Source organism: Bos indicus, chromosome X (assembly GCF_029378745.1).
Source record: "Bos indicus isolate NIAB-ARS_2022 breed Sahiwal x Tharparkar chromosome X, NIAB-ARS_B.indTharparkar_mat_pri_1.0, whole genome shotgun sequence".
In the NCBI taxonomy this organism is placed as follows: Eukaryota; Metazoa; Chordata; class Mammalia; order Artiodactyla; family Bovidae; genus Bos; species Bos indicus.
Genome location: NC_091789.1, coordinates 47,895,567 through 47,917,949, shown reverse-complemented (window position 1 = coordinate 47,917,949; position 22,383 = coordinate 47,895,567). Strand labels below are relative to the sequence as shown.

The 22,383-nt window shown below is 36.6% G+C and overlaps 2 protein-coding genes across 4 annotated transcripts in view; both read right to left on the bottom strand.

Annotated features, from left to right (window-relative positions):
* DIAPH2 (diaphanous related formin 2) overlaps positions 1-22,383 on the bottom strand; it is a 984,078-nt gene that overhangs the window by 714,631 nt on the left and 247,064 nt on the right. The gene's annotated exons all lie outside the window — the stretch shown is intronic.
* RPA4 (replication protein A4) overlaps positions 1-22,383 on the bottom strand; it is a 34,464-nt gene that overhangs the window by 9,432 nt on the left and 2,649 nt on the right. The window contains 1 exon segment of the mRNA XM_070783975.1: positions 1-22,383. This exon segment is cut by the window's left edge and continues 9,432 nt beyond it. Within this exon segment, the coding sequence (XP_070640076.1) occupies positions 22,345-22,383 (39 nt within the window). The 3' untranslated portion in view covers positions 1-22,344.

The window sequence follows — 22,383 nt, the reverse complement described above, 5'->3', positions numbered from 1 at the left end:
CGGGAAAAGGTCAGTTTTGACTCCAACCCCAAAGAAAGGCAACGCCAAAGAATGCTCAAACTACCACACAATTGCACTCATCTCACACGCTAGTAAAGTAATGCTCAAAATTATCCAAGCCAGGCTTCAACAGTATGTGAACCATAAACCTCCAGATGTTCAAGCTGGATTTAGAAAAGGCAGAGGAACCAGAGGTCAAATAGCCAACATCCACTGGATTATCAAAAAAGCAAGAGAGTTCTGGAAAAATATCTATTTCTGATTTTTTGACTATGCCAAAGCCTATGACTGTGTGGATCATCACAAACTGTGGAAAATTCTGGAAGAGATGGGAATACCAGACCACCTGACCTGCCTCTTGAGAAATCTGTATGCAGGTGAGCAAGCAACAGTTAAAACTGGACATGGAAAAACAGACTGGTTCCAAATAGGAAAAGAAGTACGTCAAGGCTGTATATTGTCACCCTGCTTATTTATCTTATATGCAGAGTACATCATGAGAAATGTGGGGCTGGAAGAAGCACAAGCTGGAATCAAGATTGCCGGGAGAAACATCAATAACCTCAGATAAGCAGATGACACCACCCTTATGGCAGAAAGTGAAGAAGAACTAAAGAGCCTCTTGATGAAAGTGAAAGAGGAGCGTGAAAAGCTGGCTTAAAGCTCAACATTCAGAAAAATAAGATCATGTCATCTGGTCCCATCACTTCATGGCAAATAGATGGGGAAACAGTGGAAACAGTGGCTGACTTTATTTTGGGGGGCTCCAAAATCACCGCAGATGGTGACTGCAACCATGAAATTAAAAGACGCTTACTCCTTAAAAGAAAAGTTATGACCAACCTAGACAGCATATTAAAAAGCAGAGACATTACTTTGCCAATAAAGGTCCGTCTAGTCAAGGCTATGGTTTTTCCAGTAGTCATGTACGGATGTGAGAGTTGGACTATAAAGAAAGTGGAGCACCAAAGAATTGATGCTTTTGAACTGTGGTGTTGGAGAAGACTCTTGAGAGTCCCTTGGACTGCACAGAGATCCAACCAGTCCATCCTAAGGGAAATCGGCCCTGAATATTCATTGGAAGGACTGATGCTAAAGCTGTAACTCCAATACATTGGCCACCTGATGCAAAGAACCGACTCATTTGAAAAGACCCTGATGCTGGGAAAGATTGAAGGCGAGTGGAGAAGGGGATGACAGAGGATGAGACGGTTGGATGGCATCACTGACTCAATGGACATGAGTCTGAGTAAACTCCAGGTGTTGGTGATGGACAGGGAGGCCTGGCGTGTTGCATTCCATGGGGTCGCGAAGAGTCGGACATGACTGAGCAACTGAATTGAACTGAACTGATCCTGAGTCCCATAAGCAGTAAAGGCAATGAGTCTCATGTGCGGGAGTCCAATATTAGTCGTGTCATCCCTTGATCACTGTTTGTGCACTGCTAAAGGCTAGTATAAAGGGTTATGTGTTCTGTACAAAAGATTTTATTTCCCTCTAATGGTGTTCTATTCCCATGTGTAATCTCATACTACAACCCAAATCACAAGAAGATCAAATAAAATGAATGATAGTTCAGAGATTCGTCGTGGAGTTGAGAAAGTTGGTAAAATTGTAAGACATAAAACAACTAATTCAAAGCATTGAGTAGACTTCAAAAATGATTGCAAATAGTGTTTACATATTTTAAGACAAGGGAAACATTTTATTTTAACACGGATTTGCCAATGTAATATTTTTGAATGAAATTAAAACCAAACCTTAGTTTTCGGTCCCCATGGAAAGAAAAGGTCCTGGGGTGATTAAAACCAATGTACAACCTAATATAAGCAGTATCATACCTTCAATCCACAGATCAATATCTCCAAAGACTGGCCAAGAAAACCTTAGACTTTTCAGCATTTTTAAACTATAATTTGTTCAGCTAAATCAACTTCATAGATAATTCTACAATCAGTAGCATACAACCATGAAAAAATAAATGTTAACAACAAAAACAAAATGGATTTGTATATGCTATGACTGCCCTGGTCTTATATTAAAGAAAAACTTACATCCACTCAGGTTTGTCTACATGAAAGCAAACACAGTACCCTTCAGCATTTCAATGTCCTTCAAAACTATTTATCATGGTAGATTAGTGCATCAACTATTTCTGACCAATTTAAAATATCTATTATAATACTGCCATTTCCAGATATCTGTGCATGTTCTTTTGAAGCATGACATTCACTGACCACTTATTTCACTTGATTCATAAAAAGGTTGAATATGTCAATTTTCCAGGTCTTCCTCTCAGTCCTTTTGAATTCAATACTGAAACAGATTATAATTTCCTTAGAAAATACCAAAGAAGACAATCCATCTCTCCCTATATCCTCTGGTTTTTACTTTAAGAGGGTTTTACCTGGCTCATTCATTCTCTCCAGATCTCACGGGAAAAATCCTGCTCTGTTTCATGCTACTCACACATTTTTCTTTTAAGAATTCCTCACAAAGGAGGAAATGTGTGTGCTTTTTAGTTGTTCTTGGGTCAGGAATTACCCCGGAGAAGGAAATGGCAACCCACTCCAGTACTCTTGCCTGAGAATTCCAGGGACAGAGGAGCCTGGCGGGCTACAGTCCATGGGATCTCAAAGAGTTGGACATGACTGTGCGACGAACCTTCTTTCTTTACTAAATAAAACCAAATTTCTATTAAATATTTACAACAAATTGTAAACACCTTACATACAAAAATCTCCTAAAGGCAAGAGTTTAAGTAAAATTCTCCTTCAAAGGATAAAAAATTCTTATTGATTAAAATCACTTTCTTTAGCTCTCAAAATATTTTGGAGACAGTCATAATGACTTAAGTCCGAATCTTTTAAAATGCCTAACAGGTTACAGAATAAAGAATATTTTTACACCCACTCTCCATTAAAAATATTGCTAGAAAAATATATAAGAGATGGCCTTAGCCCACAGTAACAATGAAAACAAAATGTACAAAATATGTGAATAAAATTTAAAATAGAATCTTAAATTTACAGTAAGTAGAGGGGAAGCAGGGAAGAAGATCATTCCAAATATTCAAACATAAGCTGGTCATATTTTAAATATTCTTCATATGTTTGAATTGTGAGTATAATTTTGTCACGACACTTAAAAAAGTCATCTTCTTAGTGATGTAACCAGTCAAACTTAAAATGTTAACTTTCTTTTAAAAAATGCATTGGTTTATTTTCCTAAGCTAAGTAATATGGCTGAAACTCTATTACACACTCCTTAGGACATCCAATTTCTTTTAATAGTGGAATTTTGTTAAAATGAACTTACTCCAGGAAATCATATTCCTAATCTATAAACCCTGGAAATGAAAGAAAGCTGACATCAAGTTTATCTGCTATGAATAAGATAAGAAGTTCTTTGAATGCAAGGAGGAAAACAGAAAGGCATAGAACACACCAGCACACATTGCCATTTTCCATACACCAATCTGTATGTTATACTGAATGGTTCTGGTGGGCAAGAGAGAAGGTCAATGAATATTCTTTCATGGTACCAGGGGTAAAGAGAGTTGAAAGATAATTACCATTTGATGACTGAACAACAGAAAGGCAACAGTCCCTCTCACCTACATAATTAGAGACTCATTATAGAGTGTGATAGCTATGTAGACAAAGATCAAAGAAATTTAATGATCCTGAATACTTTTAGCACAGGGTAACTCTCTTAGAATGCAAGTAGGTCAAACCAGTCAATCCTAAAGGAAATCAATCCTGAATATTCAATGAAGGGACTGAAGCTGAAGCTCCAATACTTGGGCCACCTGATGTGAAGAGCTGACTCATTAGAAAAGACCCTGATGCTGGGAAAGATTGAAGGCAGGTGGAGAAGGGATCAACAGAGGAGAAGACTGTTGGATGGCATCTCTGACCCAAAGGACATGAGTTTGAGCAAGCTCTGGAATACAGTGAAGGAGAGCAAAGCCTGGCATGCTGCAGTCCATGGGGATGCAAAGAGTTGGACACAACTGAGCAAATGAACAACAATAAAAAACAGTAACAGAGTTGAGGGTAATACAAGAAGTATTTGACTCCAAAGGCAAAACTTAGGGACTGAACAAAAACAAAGAAACAAAGAATCTGCAATCAAACCACAAAGAATCCACAATCAAACCACAAAGGATCATTTCTTTGGGTCCTCATGGTAAATGTTAAAAAATTCGTAGCAAGTTCAAATGTTTTATTGTCTCAGAATGTGATCTGTAATGTTAATTTTCTGGTCTTTTCTAGTTTATCTTCATGTAATATTTTAAAATCTCTTTCCTCCAAAACTGAGAAAAATATTATTATGTATCTGTATGCACATACATGCACTCTTAAAATAGTTAAATATCTTAATACCTCCAATTTTAATAAATTTTTCAAAGCATAATCATTCAACAATGAAGAGATAAAATCCTTAATAACCCCACATTCAACACTTTGATAATTCTTAAGCCTTATCTAACAGAAATTAAACCCAAAAAAGCTCATTATTTTTCTCTTCCACTGTGATATAAATGATCTAAAGCAATGACAACAAAACAATAATAATAAACTGTACATGGAATGCAGATAAAACCTTCATAGGATTACAATGCAGTATAAAGTTCCTAAGTAAAAAAAATATTAACCTTCTACTACATTCAGCCTGGCTTGCACTTATTTTCAGAAAAATCTAGAAACATAGCTAATCATAAAAGTTACACATTTGATGTCTTTTAAAACCTATGAATGCTTTTTAAAGAAAGCAAAATGCTTTAATTGCTGAAGTATCTTTGACCTCCTTCAAAAATGCAAAGACTTTCTTTTCAATTAGAACAAGTAAAAACCACAACAAACACTAAAAACTTTAACATGGTTTTATCTTCATTTATAAACAAGCTTCCATGAAAGAACATGAACTAATAAGAGTAGTTTTATTAAACTAAGTTACTCCATATTGGCTCCTTCATTTTACAGATGAAGAAAATAAACAATTTCATTAACTTGTCTTAGATCATGAGGGTTTTTAATACCAAAACTATGATTGGAATCAATCAATCCTCAGTCATTACATACCTCCCACTCAACTATATTATCAACAATTAACAAATATATCACCAATTAGTGATTATGAGTTTTTTAGGTTATTTTCCTTTCATGAAGGAATACCAGACGCAGGTAAAAATTTATCTAAATATTGTCAATGTGTATATTTAAACATGAAAGCAATATCAGTGAAGTGTTTTTCATTTGCTTTTAAATGTATTATGGAATCAAGAAGCAAGAGAAACTTTAGGTAATAAACACATTGGAGATGTTCAAACATATACTTACTTTCTGCTTCCCATATACCAGTGAATAAAATAGTTACTTGCTCAGCACAAATGCAGAGCCTTGTCATGTTGCAATTCATTACTATAGTTGTACACATACCAATGAAATACAGTAAATGCTCACTTCAAAAAATGTACCAATTGTTAACTGATATCTGGCTTGACGTAAAAATACATTAGGAAGCACTTGGAAAAATGGAGCCATTCAACTTTCAGTTCAGTTCAGTTCAGTCACTCAGTCATGTCTGACTCTTTGTGACCCCATAGACTGCAGCATCCCAGGCCTCCCTGTCCATCACCAACTTCTGGGGTTCACCCAAACCCATGTCTATCGAGTCGGTGATGCCACCCAATCATCTCTTCCTCTGTAGTCCCGTTTTCCTCCTGCCTTCAATCTTTCCCAGCATCAGGGTCTTTTCAAATGAGTCAGCTCTTTGCATCAGGTGACCAAAGTTTAGGAGTTTCAGCCTCAACATCAGTCATTGCAATGAACCCCCAGGACTGATCTCCTTTAGGATAGACTGTTTGGATCTCCTTGCAGTCCAAGGGACTCTCAAGAGTCTTCTCCAACACCACAGTTGAAAAGCATCAATTCTTCAGCGCTCAGTCTTCTTCACAGTCCAACTCTCACATCCATACATGACCACTGGAAAAACCATAGCCTTGACTAGACGGACCTTTGTTGGCAAAGTAATAGCTCTGCTTTTCAATATGCTATCTAGGTTGGTCATAACTTTCCTTCCAAGGAGTAAGCGTCTTTTAATTTCATGGCTGCAGTCACCATCTGCAGTGATTTTGGAGCCCAAGAAAATAAAGTCTAACACTGTTTCCACTGTTTGCCCATCTATTTCCCATGAAGTGATGGGACCGGATGCCATGATCTTCGTTTTCTGAATGTTGAACTTTAAGCCAACTTTTTCACTCTCCTCTTTCACTTTCATCAAGAGGCTCTTTAGTTCTTCGCTTTCTGCCATAAAGGTGGTGTCATCTGCATATCTGAGGTTATTGATATTTCTCCCGGCAATCTTGATTCCAGCTTGTGCTTCTTCCAGCCCAGTGTTTCTCATGATGTACTCTACATAGAAGTTAAATAAGCAGGGTGATGATATACAGCCTTGACGTACTCCTTTTCCTATTTGGAACCAGTCTGTTGTTCCATGTCCAGTTCTAACGGTTGCTTCCTGACCTGCATACAGATTTCTCAAGAGGCAGGTCAAGTGGTCTGGTATTCCCATGTCTTTCAGAATTTTGCACAGTTTATTGTGATCCATGCAGTCAAAGGCTTTGACATAGTCAATAAAACTTTAGTTTATTCAACTTTAGTTTAGAAATAAAACTTCTTGGTTAGCCTTTCTTGCTTCCTTACCTAGCATGAAGTGGTCAATCATCTTAAGTTTGTTTCTGATAGAGTTCAGAACACAATACCCAAAAATATGGCACTCTAGCATATTCAATATCTTAAGCTGAAGGACTAAGAAAAGGACAGAAGCAAGAAAGTCACTCTGACCTCATCCTTCCCCAGCCTACCCTTCTTCTTCTCTGAAAGCAGGAGATAAATCTTCCATGTGAAAGGTACCCACCCTGCCTGTAACTCTAGGAAGGAAGGCATTTGTGTCATCTGACACAGGGAACTGAGGACACAGAAGCCTGTATATATAAACTTTGTTAAACTAACCCTTAGCTTCCTAGTTACTTCTTCATCATGTACTACCCCTAGTCCAAATCCCTTTGTCTTGTCAATTTTTCACAAATTTGTTGTTTCTTTGTCTAACAGGTATAAAAGGTTCTGGTTTTGTTCAGTTCTTTGGGTCTTCATTCTCTTGGAAGTCTCCAGTGTTTATGTACCCCCCCCCAAAAAAAAGTGGTAAAATTTGTATTCTTTTCTCCTGTTAATTTTTATTACGTTAATTTGCAGACCCAGCCAGAGACTCTGAGAGGGTCAAGTAAAACATTTTCCTCCTCTACACTTCCCACTAACTTCCTTAACTTCTCTAACCCTCTGTGCTTTGCCTTGCTCACTCTGGCTATACTAAACTTTTAACAAACCCAATGAACTCTTATTTTGCTGGATAGATCAGTTCCTCTGCCAATTCCTGTCTGCAAATGGAATGAGGCCTGAATTAGAGTACTGACAATGGAAACACAAAAACTATGCAAGAGATATGTCAAATAAGAATGGGAAATATGATGAACAGGAGTATCAAAGATAAGCCTATATCATACACACAGGGTTCATAGCCAAATCCTTGAATAGATGGATGAGTGCTCTAAGTCCAGAATTATGCTTACCTAAGCACCACAGTATGTGTTCAGAATGGTGCTTCTAATCTCCACAGTACTATTTGATCATTCATATTTATCTAGCATCTCTCCTTTCAATATGTTTCAAAAATTTCCAACCACATATCTGAAAAATCAATATGCATGTATAATTTGTTCTTGGCCCTCAAAATTAACTCTTCTATAGCTGACCCTACTTTTATTACTCTAATTTTCCAAGATTATTTGAAAGACTTGAGAAATGCATGAAGGTGAATATTTGCACCAAACTATTGTCAGGAGCAAATTAAGACACATGATTTCAACCTGTAAAATCAGTATTATAATTATAATTTATAAACAATACAAAATAATAACGGAAACCAAAATTAATGAAAAGCTCACATAGCTCAGTGTAGCATACCTGCATCCTATTTCTGGGAGAAAGTATACGACAAAATAAACTGACAGAAGTTTTTTTTTTCAAGGTACAAAACATGTCATAAAGTCAGAGGATATCCCCAGGGCAATATCCCATACCATTTACATTTAAAATATTTTGCCATTTTAATTGATGCTTATAATGCTCCCCTCAACAACACTATAAAAAACTCTTTAACATTTTCTTTATCAAAGAAAAATGCTTAATGTAGTTTCAGTGTTGGAGTCACTTCAGGGTATTCTTATTCTTGAACAAATGCTAATTCACATATGGAAATTTATGATAACTCAATTTTTTGAAATCCATTTAACACTCTAGCACTTAGTCTTCAATATTTTTTGATGAATGAATATTAAATACAAAAATTTAAGAAACAATCTCCAGGAAACTCTCTTGGAAGCTGGTATTAAGGATGCTATGGTACCCTTAGAATCCACGTGCAATGTGGATTTGATCCCTGGGTTGGGAAGTTCCCCTGGAGAAGAGAATGGCTACCTACTCCAGTATCCTGGCCTGCAGAATTCCATGGACTACAGTCCATGGGGTCACAAAGGGTCAGACATGACTGAGCTACTTTCACACACATATATGAAAACCTAGAGAAGGAAACGGCAACCCACTCCAATATTCTTGCCTGAGAATCCCATGGATAGAGGAGCCTGGCAGGCTACAGTCCATGGGGTCGCAAAGAATTGGACAAGACTGAGCGACCTCACTTTCACTTTCAGAGCAATACTCAGTACTCAGGCCTCATTCTCCAAAACAGAATTAGACCCAATCTGCATATTTTCAGTAATGCTGGGTGCTGCAAAACAGACCTAACAAATATGAGTGCATTGATTCGGTACTTAGAAAGGTTTGAGATTCATATTCATATGGCAAACTACTAAGCTAGCCATCTCACTTGAAGCTGATTTAGATTTCCAAAGTGCACTACAGTGTTATACTCCCTTCTATGTTCTCCTTTCATGGATTCCATCTCGATAGAAGATTTTCAGGTTTAAACTGCCTGATGTGAGAGGCCACACACCTATAGCTGTGTTGACCAGGTGGGAAATCTCCCCAAATGAGCTGTCCATTATCTGACACCACTCGAACAGCCAAGGTCATAGAGCAAACACTGTTATCTATTGAACAAGGATTTTCTTTCAATTGACTGCACAGAATACCTGCACTCCAGGTGCTAGCTGGTGTCTTAATCATGAATTGTCAGCTATCCAGCTCCTATCAAAAGTCCAGCAGAGATGATAGATATTCCAGAGGGAGAGCCTCGGGGACATTTCTCAAGTACATCTTGGTAGCAGCTTAGATTATGGGGAAGCTGTACACCAGTATTATTACTCTGGGTTTTTGTAAAAATACCATGACTTTATCTTATTTTTTTTAAACTCAACGGAGGAAATGGACATTTGCAATCCTCTATACTTTATGGAAACTATCAAAGACTCAGTTCTACTGTGTTGTTCAATACCCCTCATCCAGAGAAACACAAAATAAAATTCTCTCAGCTTAGAATTAGAAAGAATGAAAAAAAATAAAAAAGAAGAATTAGAAAGAACGTCCTTCCCTGAAAAAAATAAATGCACTATCATTCATCAGATAACAATTATATCTATTAATATTCTGCCATCTTCCCCCCTTGGCTACAGGGTAGACTGGAACCATTTTATACTCAAATCACTACCTGGCATTGTCCTAAGCATTTTAAAAACTATCAGGTTTACTTGGAGCTTCCACATCTTAGTGGGATATCTGCATCTATTATTGAGAGCTGCAATTGCTTTAGTAAGAGTCCCATAATGATAAGTGTATAAAACTCTAATGTGTGCCCAAGACCTTTACTTAAATTAATTCATATAAACCAAAATAATAATATTTCAAATGACACATATTTAGAAGCTTTCTCTTCCCAAGGCAAATGTTGAATATATAGAAAATACAATAAAATGCATATAAAGTATTTTTAAGCGGAAGCTCACCTTCTATTAAGAAATCCATTTAATTATTGTGCCTAGACTCTACTGCTTTATTTTATATACCTTTAGACAATTGTTATATATAAAGATTGGTTGTCAAATTAAAAAAACACAGCATTTAAACGAGAAAATGTACTGCCTTGGTGAAACTTCCTATGTCATATAATAATGCCAACATAGGAGTCATCATTTATTCTACTTTAATGTCTATAACTTCTTACTAAAACAATACTTCAGAACTTGAGTCAGTATTTGCTGTTCCTATGTTTTTTCTTTTTGAAAATAATATAGAACACATAGATCTACTTTGGTTCTGTAATGAGATATAATACTGAATCTGCCTTAAACTAAAATTCTGTTTTCAAGCTAATATTATATTTAAAAAGTTCAATATCACTGAATATTTATGGGACCAACATAGCTAAATGAGCCAATATGGTTGCCACGAATACAAACTGTTGACCAAGATTTTAAAAGAAAGTATAAAATTTGACTTAACTATTCTGAATTTACTATTTTCTAGTGTATGTAAAAATGTAGTATGGTCCTCTAAAACAATTTATGCATTTGAAAGTTAAAGCGAACAAATTTAAATAACAACCTTGATTTTGCGATGCTGCATATAATGGTGCCTTATGAGGTGTGCTCACAATTTTAAGTCCTATTCACATTTCTGCACCTAAAAAATTGCCCTCATTATTCTGTTTTTCATAGGTAGTCCAATGCAAAATGTTCTGAAGGTATTGATCTGCATCTAATGTTATATTAACTTTCTAAGTAGTGTCAGCTGCTTTGCCAAGCTTTTAATACATTTAATATAGGCTGTTTAAATAGTTATTAACATTCATAATTCAGAAAGTACTTTCTATTCCTAATTTGTATTACTGTCAACAGCTATTTTCATTGTGATGATTATGTTAAAATGCATATTAATGTGCTAGACAAAAATGTTTAAATCTAAAAGGAACTTAGAAAGTATCAAGAAAAAACAAATGTGCCAGAGGTAACACAAATAACTACACATACATAAACTGTAAGAGATATTTTATGTGTTTTCACCTGCTTGAAAACTGGCTGAGGAAGCCATCATCACATAAAGGGTAAATATACACACTATGCCATGAGTTTGGGGGATTAACTAAGATACCAAGCAAAAAAAAAAAAAAAAAAGTTTCTCAGTGGGATAATATACCCTTCAATCTATAAGGCAATTTCAGCAACAACTCTGAAAGAATTCTACACAACCACAATTCTCATACTATTCTGCAAACCAATATTATTGTTTTTGTCATATGTTGAGAAAGCTTAGTAACAATGATTTATTGCTACACATTTCTCTGGATCTTCATAAAATGTATTACCAAATACCTATACATCCTGTAATGGGTCGGTTGGGAACAAAATTGTTGAAACTCATTGGTTATTTCTCAGCAGACACAGCTTCCTTTCATAAAATTTAGTAAAGGAATATGAACAAAAATCTGTAAGTAACAACACAGTTCTCATTCTAAAAAACAGACCACGGTACATGCAAATTCTAATTCGATTTGTGATAGCAGATTGGGATTTATTTATAGTCAAAACTCATGGACTTTTAGGGTGTTAAACAGAGTTGTAAATGTCAGAGGAGTGTGTAATTTCCTCGGTTCTGTCATGCTACGGTAAAGATTTGAAGCAGCAGACCAGTGTTATAACTCAGTTTTATTTGGCAAGCAAAGCATAGTACATCCTCTAGGCATGAGGGTTAGTTAGTTAGTTCAGTCGCTCAGTCGTGTCCGACTCTTTGTGACCCCATGAATCGCAGCATGCAGGCCTCCCTGTCCATCACCAACTCCCGGAGTTCACTCAGACTCACGTCCATCGAGTCAGTGATGCCATCCAGCCATCTCATCCTCTGTCGTCCCCTTCTCCTCCTGCCCCCAATCCCTCCCAGCATCAGAGTCTTTTCCAATAAGTCAACTCTTCGCATGAGGTGGCCAAAGTACTGAAGTTTCAGCTTTAGCATCATTCCTTCCAAAGAAATCCCAGGGCTGATCTCCTTCAGAATGGACTAGTTGGATCTCCTTGCAGTTCAAGGGACTCTCAAGAATCTTCTCCAAATCACAGTTCAAATGCATCAAATCTTTGGCGCTCAGCCTTCTTCACAGTCCAACTCTCACATCCATACATGACCAATGGAAAAACCATAGCCTTGACTAGACGTACTTTTGTTGGCAAAGTAATGTCTCTGCTTTTGAATATATTATCTAGGTTGGTCATAACTTTGCTTCCAAGGAGTAAGCGTCTTTTAATTTCATGGCTGCAGTCACCATCTGCAGTGATTTTGGAGCCCAGAAAAATAAAGTCTGACACTGTTCCCACTGTTTCCCCATCTATTTCCCATGAAGTGCTGGGAACAGATGCCATGATCTTCGTTTTCTGAATGTTGAGCTTTAAGCCAACTTTTTCACTCTCCTCTTACACTTTCATCAAGAGGCTTTTTAGTTCCTCTTCACTTTCTGCCATAAGGGTGGTGTCATCTGCATATCTGAGGTTATTGATATTTCTCCCGGCAATCTTGATTCCAGCCTGTGCTTCTTCCAGCCCAGCGTTTCTCATGATGTACTCTGCATGTAAGTTAAATAAGCAGGGTGACAATATACAGTCTTGACGAACTCCTTTTCCTATTTGGAACCAGTCTGCTATTCCATGTCCAGTTCTAAGTGTTGCTTCCTGACCTGCATATAGATTTCTCAAGAGGCAGGTCAGGTGGTCTGGTATTCCCATCTCTTTCAGAATTTTCCACAGTTTATTGTGATCCACACAGTCAAAGGCTTTGGCATAGTCAATAAAGCAGAAATAGATATTTTTCTGGAACGCTCTTGCTTTTTTCATGATCCAGCAGATGTTGGCAATTTGATCTCTGGTTCCTCTGCCTTTTCTTAAACCAGCTTGAACATCAGGAAGTTCACAGTTTATGTATTGCTGAAGCCTGGCTTGGAGAATTTTGAGCATTACTTTACTAGCATGTGAGATGAGCGCAATTGTGCGGTAGTTTGAGTATTCTTTGGCACTGCCTTTCTTTGGGATTGGAATGAAAACTGACCTTTTCCAGTCCTGTGGCCACTGCTGAGGTTTCCAAATTTTCTGGCATATTGAGTGCAGCACTTTCACAGCATCATCTTTCAGGATTTGAAATAGCTCAACTGGAATTCCATCACCTCCACTAGCTTTGTTCGTAGTGATGCTTTCTAAGGCTCACTTCACTTCACATTCCAGAATGTCTGGCTTTAGGTGAGTGATCATACCATGGTGATTATCTTGGTCATGAAGATCTTTTTTGTACAGTTCTTCTGTGTATTCTTGCCACCTCTTCTTAATATCTTCTGCTTCTGTTAGGTCCATACCATTTCTGTCCTTTATTGAGCCCATCTTTGCATGAAATGTTCTCTTGGTATCTCTAATTTTCTTGAAGAGATCTCTAGTCTTTCCCATTCTATTGTTTTCCTCTATTTCTTTGCACTGATCGCTGAGGAAGGCTTTCTTATCTCTTCTTGCTATTCTTTGGAACTCTGCATTCAGATGCTTATATCTTTCCTTTAACCGAAAAAAACAGAGGGGCTCAATCTTGGCTCGTCTTTTTATATGTTTTGTCTCCTCCCCTGAGCCTACCCTATGTAAATTGGGCTAGCCAGGAGGGCTGTTTGTTTCACCTGAGGTTCTCACTCTCGTCCTCGGATTTTCTTTTTTTCCATCTTCACAGGCTTTTTCCTTTCTTTGTCTTGCCACCACCATTTTGGACTCCTTTTTCCTATTCTAACTACCTAACATAAACATTCAATTTCATTAACTCACCATGCAACCATAAGAAGACCACTGTAGAAAGCAAGCTATTTAATCTATGAAGTGAAGTCGCTCAGTTGTGTCCGACTCTTTGTGACTCCATGGACTGTGCCCTACCAGGCTTCTCAGTCTATGGGATTTTCCCAGGCAAAAGTACTGGAGTGGGTTGTCATTTCCTCCTGCAGGGGATCTTCCGCGACCCAAGGATTGAACCCAGGTCTCCCACATTGTAGGCAGATACTTTACCCTCAGAGCCACCAGGGAAGCCTGGTATTTTATCTATAACTGATGAATATGTGGATATGCTTCAAATCGAACCAACAGGTTTCACTCCTGTGAGGAGGAAGTTAGCTTCATTCTTTTTCTCTGATTACATCGAAAAATGCATGGCCACAAAATAGAGCCAGATTAATGCAAACTCACTCTCACTGCTGGAGAAGCATTGGCTGTTATTCATGATGGGTCAATATCTACATCAAATCACACATTATTGTATATAAATTACACCGTGCCTGCCATCGTGAAACAAATAAGAGGGCAAGAGGTTCCCTTCCCCAGAGGAGTCTAAAATCTAACTGAGAAAAGCAAGCATACATGCATGAAACTATTATGGAGCATAAGCAGGTACAGGTGAATTTATACAGTACAAAATAAATGTTAAAGGAATTTATAGTAAGGTAGTGATTTGGGATATGGCCAGTTAATGATGGCTTATAAAAGGGATTGACTGAAATGGACAGGATTCTGTTTAATTTTCTGAAATGACTGTACTTTGAGAATGTTTAGCAAAACTATTAGTGTGTATGGGTGCTTAAATATTATTTCACTATGGGCTGAACACAAGGAAATCAGTTGAAACTGTGGTACAGAAGCAAATCAGTAACGAGAGGCCAAATGTCCAGATTCTAAAGAATAGAAGCTTTGGAAAATAGTTATATAACAGAGACTTAGAGACTACTTCCTCCAATATTTTAAAGGAAACTATATTCTAAGTCTAATTAGAGTATTTTTTTTCTTTTTTGGCCAACCCAATACTTCTTATTGATTTTTTAGATACATTTCAAAAGCTGATAATTAAATTAGCTATTTTCTTTTCATTATTTCGAGGTACAGTAATTTATCTCCATGCATAAATCATTATTATTTTTATTTCCATTGTTTTTACACCCCCTACTGAAATTATGATTATATTTAATGGTTAATTCATTTTTTTACATTTAACCACCAAGTCTTTTTTCCATTATAATTTTTTTGTATTTAAAATTTTTTATACAACTGTAAAGGTTACTTTCCATTTATAGTCCTCCTTGTTATACAGTATCTTATACCCAGTAGTTATTTCCCTTTTCGCCACCACCCACTGGTAAGCACTAGTTTGTTATTTCTATCCATGAGTTTGGAGCACATTATGCTAAATAAAGTAAGTCAGGCAGAGAAAGACACTACATGATACCACTTATGTGTGAAATCTAAAACATCCAACAAACTAGTGAATATCAAGTATTCTTTTTTTTTTTAAAGCATTATTCTTACAAGAGGGCTTCCCAGGTGGTTTTATTGGTAAAGAACTTGCTTGCCAATTCAGGAGACATAAGAAATGTAGATTTAATCCCTGGGTCAGGAAAATCCCCTGGAGGAGGGCATGGCAACCCACTCCAGTATTCTTGCCTGGAGAATCCCATGGACAGAGGAGCCTGGTCACAAAGAGTCAGACATGACCGAAGTGACCTAGCATGCATTGTTATAAGAGACAAAGAAAGGACAAACAGAGAAGTAGAGAAGGCCATGTGACAGAGGAGGCAGAGATTGGAGTTATGCTGCTTCACAAGCCAAAAAGTGCCATAACCTGAAGAATCTCTAAAGATCCTCCCTTAGAGCCTTAGGAGGGACCTGATTGTCAACACCTTGATATCAGACTTCTGGCCACTTGAACTGTGAGAGAATACATTTCTGTTGTTTAAAGTCACCCAGTTTTTGCTAACTGTTATGGAAGTCTTAGGAAACTATTAACAGAACAATATTAAATGACTCCTGTTGAATTTCAAGGATTCCTTTACTGTTATATAAGAAATAAGACATGATGCATTCAAGTTGATTTTTCCATGTGCTATTTTTTGTTTTCTATACAATTTCCTCATCACTGTACAAATTACTCTCTTTCCTGGGTTTATTCTTGCTTTCCTCCTTTTATGATTTTGTTGTTGTTTCATTGTTCCTGTTTGTTTCTGTCCAGAAGGAAGAGTAATTACTTGTTTGCTCTGTTGCTTTGATCATTTATTTTTTGCTTTCTGGGAAAGAGGTTTTAAAGTAGAGGGTGGTTAGATAAAATCTTACAACTATTGGTGGGTTTAAATCTGATGGAAATAGAAAGTATGGTTTATACTACAGAATGATTATTTGCAAGTCTAAGGAATAAAAGTTTTTTTTTTTTTAATTTGGAAGCTCTGAGTTAACACATTTAAACATGTTTATTTCCTGCAGGATTTCTAAAAGCCTTTTAAAAAAGCAATGCTAATGTTTGTTGTGGGTGGGAAAAATACTACAGTACTTTCAGAACTTTAACCACATGATGTAGACACAAATCCCACTACCACCACTTTTTTATTTTTTTTTGAGGGGTGGCTTGAGAGTGTCTTTATATCAGGAAAAAGAAAAAGTTTTGGTCCAGAGTCAAACGGAAAGTCTAAGGAAATAAAATAAAATAAAATAAAAGTCTAAGGAAAGGCTACTGCTCGGGGGTGGCTTACTTGACTTTGGTAAGAATTCATAGTACACTCAGAGGAAAATTAAGGACACTGTTGCTCTTTCATTTTTTTTTTTTCCCCTCTGCTCTTGAAACCCACACATACACACAGGAACACTAGAGGCAGTTCATGGTAGCAGTTTGTTACGTTTTGTCATTCACTCAACTTTTAATGCCACAGGTGTGTGTGTGTTAGTAGCTCAGTCGTATCCGACTCTTTGAGAACCCACGGACTGCAGCCTACCAGGCTCCTTTGTCCATGAGATTTTCCAGGCAAGGATACTGGAGTGGGTTGCCATTTCCTTCTCCAGGGGATCTTCCCAACCCAGGGATTGAAGCCGGGTCTCCTGCACTGCCGGCAGATCCTTTACCGACTGAGCTACAATGCCACAAGGAATAAAGCTAAATGCGTAATAAACAGCACAAACAAAACATAATCTTTGACCTTAAGGAAACGTCCACATAGAAACTTTCTTATTTTAATAAAGTTCCTGTATTGGTGGTACTTGACAAGCTCATATCCCCTTCTTAGGGAAGCACTCTCCAGAGACACTTTCTTGGGTGGAAAAAATCTGGACCATATCACTGTGTCTCCCTCTCCCTTAACAAGTACAAACCGGAGTCAATTAGGGACTGTCACCTGACCAGTGGTGTGGCCAGCACTTAAGCAGGCCTGTAGGCTGAGGTGGCCTGGCATGAAAACCTGTGCCAGAGCAGAAACAAACGGGAGCCAGAGTCACCCCATTAAGAATTCAAAATGGGGAATACAGAGAAGGCCAGGTAGTTAATGTTGGGAAAAAAGCAGACTCATGTAGAGTCCATGTTCACAATGGAACAAATCAGGGAGAGGCACCATGAATTTCTGCTGCTGTGTTGGAGACTCACGACAAAAATAATCAGGCTCTAGGACTACCTTGGGATATCAAGTGATCTTCCATATCAGCCTCTATGAGGCACAGCTATATGGCTGTCGCTAGAATTTCTGTGAAATTTCTAGCTCTTTCATTGCAACATGTAACATGTCTCCCTGCTTCTACCCAGAGTTATCCCTTAAAAATCTCTTCAGGTCAGGTTCACTACTCTCCTTGAAACCCTCTAATAGCTTTCCAGCTCACTCAGTGTAAAAGCCAAAGTCCTACCAAGGGTTCACAATTCTATGCCTCCCACCACACTGTGCTTTTTGACATTCCTGGAACAGGCCAAGCATTTGCTGTGGATGTTTCCTTTTTCTCACAATGGTCTTCCTCCAGTGGACATCATAGCTTACTTCCACACTTTCTTTAGATTTCTGCTCACATGTCATTCAAGTCAGGGAGGCCTTCACTGGCCATATGATACAAAATAGTAACATTCTCTCCCAGGACAGATCACAACCTGACAATTCATGTATGTGTATATATGTGTGTATATACATATGTTTATTTTATTAATTGTCTGACTTCTCTTACTAGAATGTAAGCTCCATAAGGACAGACCCCAGATGGACAAGGGGAATTTGTTATTCCTTTACAGGATATCCATCTGCTATATAAAAACAAACTACATAATATTGAATATTATTTATTGACCCGTTCCAACTGAAGGTATTACCAAAAAATTAACACATAATAGTAAAATAAGCTTTCATTATTTATCATATAGTTATGTATCAGAATAATATCATATGGATGGCATTTGAATTACTAGAAGTATCATCGATATGTATGGTCAAGTGAAAGTCACTCAGTCGTGTCTGAGTCTTTGCAATCCCATGGACTATACAGTCCATGGGATTCTCCAGGCCAGAATACTGGAATGGGTAGCAATCTCCTTCTCCAGGGGATCTTCCCAACCCAGGGATCAAACCCAGGTGTACCACATAGCAGACGGATTGTTTACCAGCTGAGCCATTCGGGAAGCACAGAGCTATGAGGTCATAAAAAAAGGGCTTTCCAATGCAATGATATATATTCTTAAGATACAATTACACTTACACTTTACAAATACAATTGTAATTACACTTGAAATAATAAATGCATTGGTTTAATTAAATCATTAATTAATCATTATGGTTAATCATATTAACCATTGATTTTTAATCAGTAAAAATGCAGGCACAGTGTGTTATAGTGTCATTGAAAATTAACAAGTTATATGGCTAAGTTCTCTAAAACTATAATAAAAATAAATTATTTCTTAAACTGGTAGATGAAAAACATAGGTATTTTTATATTCCCCTTTATACCTGTTGCTAAAATATTTCATAGTTCTTTTTTTTTAAACTCAAGTCAGGCAAATTTTAATGAAAGAAATAAAGTCAAAAGATTTAGTATGTGACTAGAATGAAAGGAGGATATTTTAAAAGACTTGCCTTATTGTGAGGTAGTATAAAGAAGTGGATAAGGACCCAGCATTGGAATCTTAGCTCTGACAGTTACTAGTCATATAGCATTAAAATGGAGCAAATTACTTAACCTTTCTGAGCCTCAAGTTCCTCATCTATAAAATGTGAACAATATTAATACTAATCATAATGATTCTCTGGTTTTATGTGTGTATTTCAAGTTCTTAGAACATTTCCTGGAGGATAATAAATGGTATATATATAACTATTTCTTGCTATCATTTTTTAAAAATATTTTAAAGATGCCTGTAGGGCATCTGGGAAGACATTTGGAGATGAATGTCTGAATTTCAAGAGAAAAGTCTGAGCTAGAAATATAAATCTAGCCATCACAGAAGCACACACACATACACACATATTCTCTCTTTTAGAACAGTACCTAGCAGAAAATAAGTACTATATAAATGTTACAATGTTAACTAGTATAATTTTTAATAAGTATTTCAGAAATCAATTAAATTTAAGCTTATTAAAATGAAAGCTAATTCTTATTGCATAAGTAAGTGCTCACTAAAAGTTTAATGACTGAAAAGAATTCACAGTTGTTACCTTTTTTTGTTCATCATTATAAAAGGTGAATAGAAATTGTAAAAATAAGACAATTTACAGTTCTCAGATTACCCTCAACATATAAATCTAAATTTAGTAGATAAAACATTACTGGCAATTCAAACAATAATATTAACCTTGACTTGAAAACATTTTCAAATTTATTTATTCCATTTAGAATCAACTTTAATACAAATCCAGTCATTTCTTATGTCTATGAGAATCATCAATTATGTTCTTCAGGCTCCTCAGAATTAAATGCCCCTGCCCAAAATAGTCAACAGTATTTCTCCAGGATTTCTATCTTATCCTCAAAGATGTGGCTCACATATAGGGCAGAACTGGAGAGGAAGGGGACCACTGGCCAAATTTATTCACTGTGTAGACAAAACTGAAAAATAAGTCTGCATGCCAAGTGGATGAATTACAATGAATCTGAGAAATCTACTAACCCTAACATGCATTAAATATGCACGTATGGCAATCTAGCAATTGTTACTACCTCAAAATGTTTGTTGATTTCCATTCACATTATTGATTTCCATCACATTCCATTCACATATATTCCATTCACAGAATACTTAGTATTCTTCCATTGCTGTCGCTCACCTGCAGCAGAATCCCAGTAAAGCTCAAGAAGTGTAAAGTGGGGAAGAGTGCTAGGGTAATTAACAAAGCTAAAAAGGATTCCAAGTCACAAAGAGAGAGGACAGCTCCTGTCAAAGGCTGTGGGAGAGAGTGGGGGTGTTCTCTGGCCTTAAATTCAGGTGTTCAGAGAAGTGTCAGTTCCCAGGCACTAAGGCAACCAAATAAAGCTTTTTTTTTTTTTTTTTTTAAGTTGCTATTTTCCTGGTTCTGAAGGAATATTTCTAGAGGGGAAAACTGACTACCTATCCAACCACCAATTGAGTCAACTTGGTAATTAGCAAGTGACCTACCAAGTCATAAATGTCAGATTTTAATCTCAGGGTGCCTGAATCTGTATAAGTAATACCACAAAAGAATATTGTCTCTTAGACTACTTTCCACACTGAGATTCTAAGGAAGAAATATGCCCATTGTCTCTCCCTCAGTATGGTTTTCCCCAGGGCAGGCAACCTTTTCAACAGAGTGGTTCAGAATTTCTGTTTGTGAAGACTAGAATTTGGAAAGACTGTCTGATTATTTAAATAACAAACACGTTTTATAGTATTTTAACCATTTCCATCTTACAAAGGAATATCGCTTATTTCATTGCTTTTGAAGAGTAAAAAAAGTTTAGTTTATACCTCAGGAAGTTTAAGCAACAATTGGTGATAATTTTTTCTTAGAATTGGCAAAGAAAGGCCACCTTCTGACAGTCTGGACTGCTGGCTTTTCTCTGTTTCTTCACCTTCTTTTTTGTTGAGACAAGTAATGCTTTTCTCTTCTACCTGTCTAAATGAATATATATAATTTTTCTTTCCACTAATGTAACAAAACCAGTAACTTGAAAGATACCATCTTTAGTGTATGTACAACTGAGTGCTTACTTTATTCAATTATTTAAAAGCCTCACATATTTAATATAACCTATACTAAAATGCAGGGCTTCCCAAGTGGCACTAGTGGTAAAGAACCTGCCTGCCAATGCAGGAGACAAAAGAGATGCAGGTTCAATCCCTGAGTTGGGAAGATACCCTGGAGAAGGAAATGGCAATCCACTCCAGTATTCTTGCCTGGACAATGCCATGGACAGACGAGCCTGGCTGTCCATAGGGTTGCAAAGAGTCAGACACAACTGAAGTGACTTAGCAGGCATGCATACTAAAATATATTATTACAAAAAGGATATAATATATGTTATTGACATTACATACAGAAGAGAAAAAAATCCCTCTGGATAATTAAAATGTTAATATTCAAAAGCAAAACTAAAGGCTTTTCGAATGAATTTAGGAAAACAAATCACACAATGAAGATTTGCAAAAGTGCTTTAATAAAATATTTGCATAAACTTTCATTAAACTTGCTAAGCTTAATAATATTCCTATAAGTACTTGTTCATCTAACCTAAAGAATAAAACCTTCTTATACATAAAATAGAGCATTTAGTATTATAAATAATACATCAAAACATAAAACTTACATCAAGTCTGGTATCTGTGTACTATGCAACTACAAGAGATTATAATTTATAAAAATATTACAATGAATTCAAAACAATTATGCTTTAAGAAAAAAAGTCCAAGCTGACCCTGCCATTTAAATGTAGTATAATTTTATCTTTTAAAAAACATAAACTTATGGTAATAAGAGCAGATTACTATATGAACATGAACTGGGTACCTGAATCCAAAAACTACTTTCTTTAGCTCATCTGAATTAATCAGCTACTATATTTAGCATAACATAACAGTATGAATATAAGATGCTAAATCAAAACATAGAAAATGAGTCTATGTAAAAACAACACTTTTTTTGTCTCTTAACTGGCTCCTTGACTGCATCTATTTTCTCCTAATACATGGATATTTCGGAAAAAGAAGCTCCCACGCAAGAAAATAATAATTTTCAACTTTTTCTGTACTTTTGCTTCCCCAAATTCATCCATCCAGGAGTGTTTTCATCTGTTCACTGGTAAATCCTACAAAAAGGCCAGTCAACTTATTTATCATCATCTCTTTCTAAGCTTCAAATATAGTTAGAAAAACAGTTAAGTTCAAAGCAGCTGGAAAAGCAGTGAGGTTCCAAAGGATGCCACTTCCAATCTTTTGTTACAAAAAAAATCTGCTTCCTAAAAGTCAAACAAATTCAGTCACAACAGGAGGCAGGGTCTTCGGAAAATGAAAAAAAAGTTTCGGTGCTTCAATCAGCAGATTTGAAATGCTCTTCATCCACAGTGGG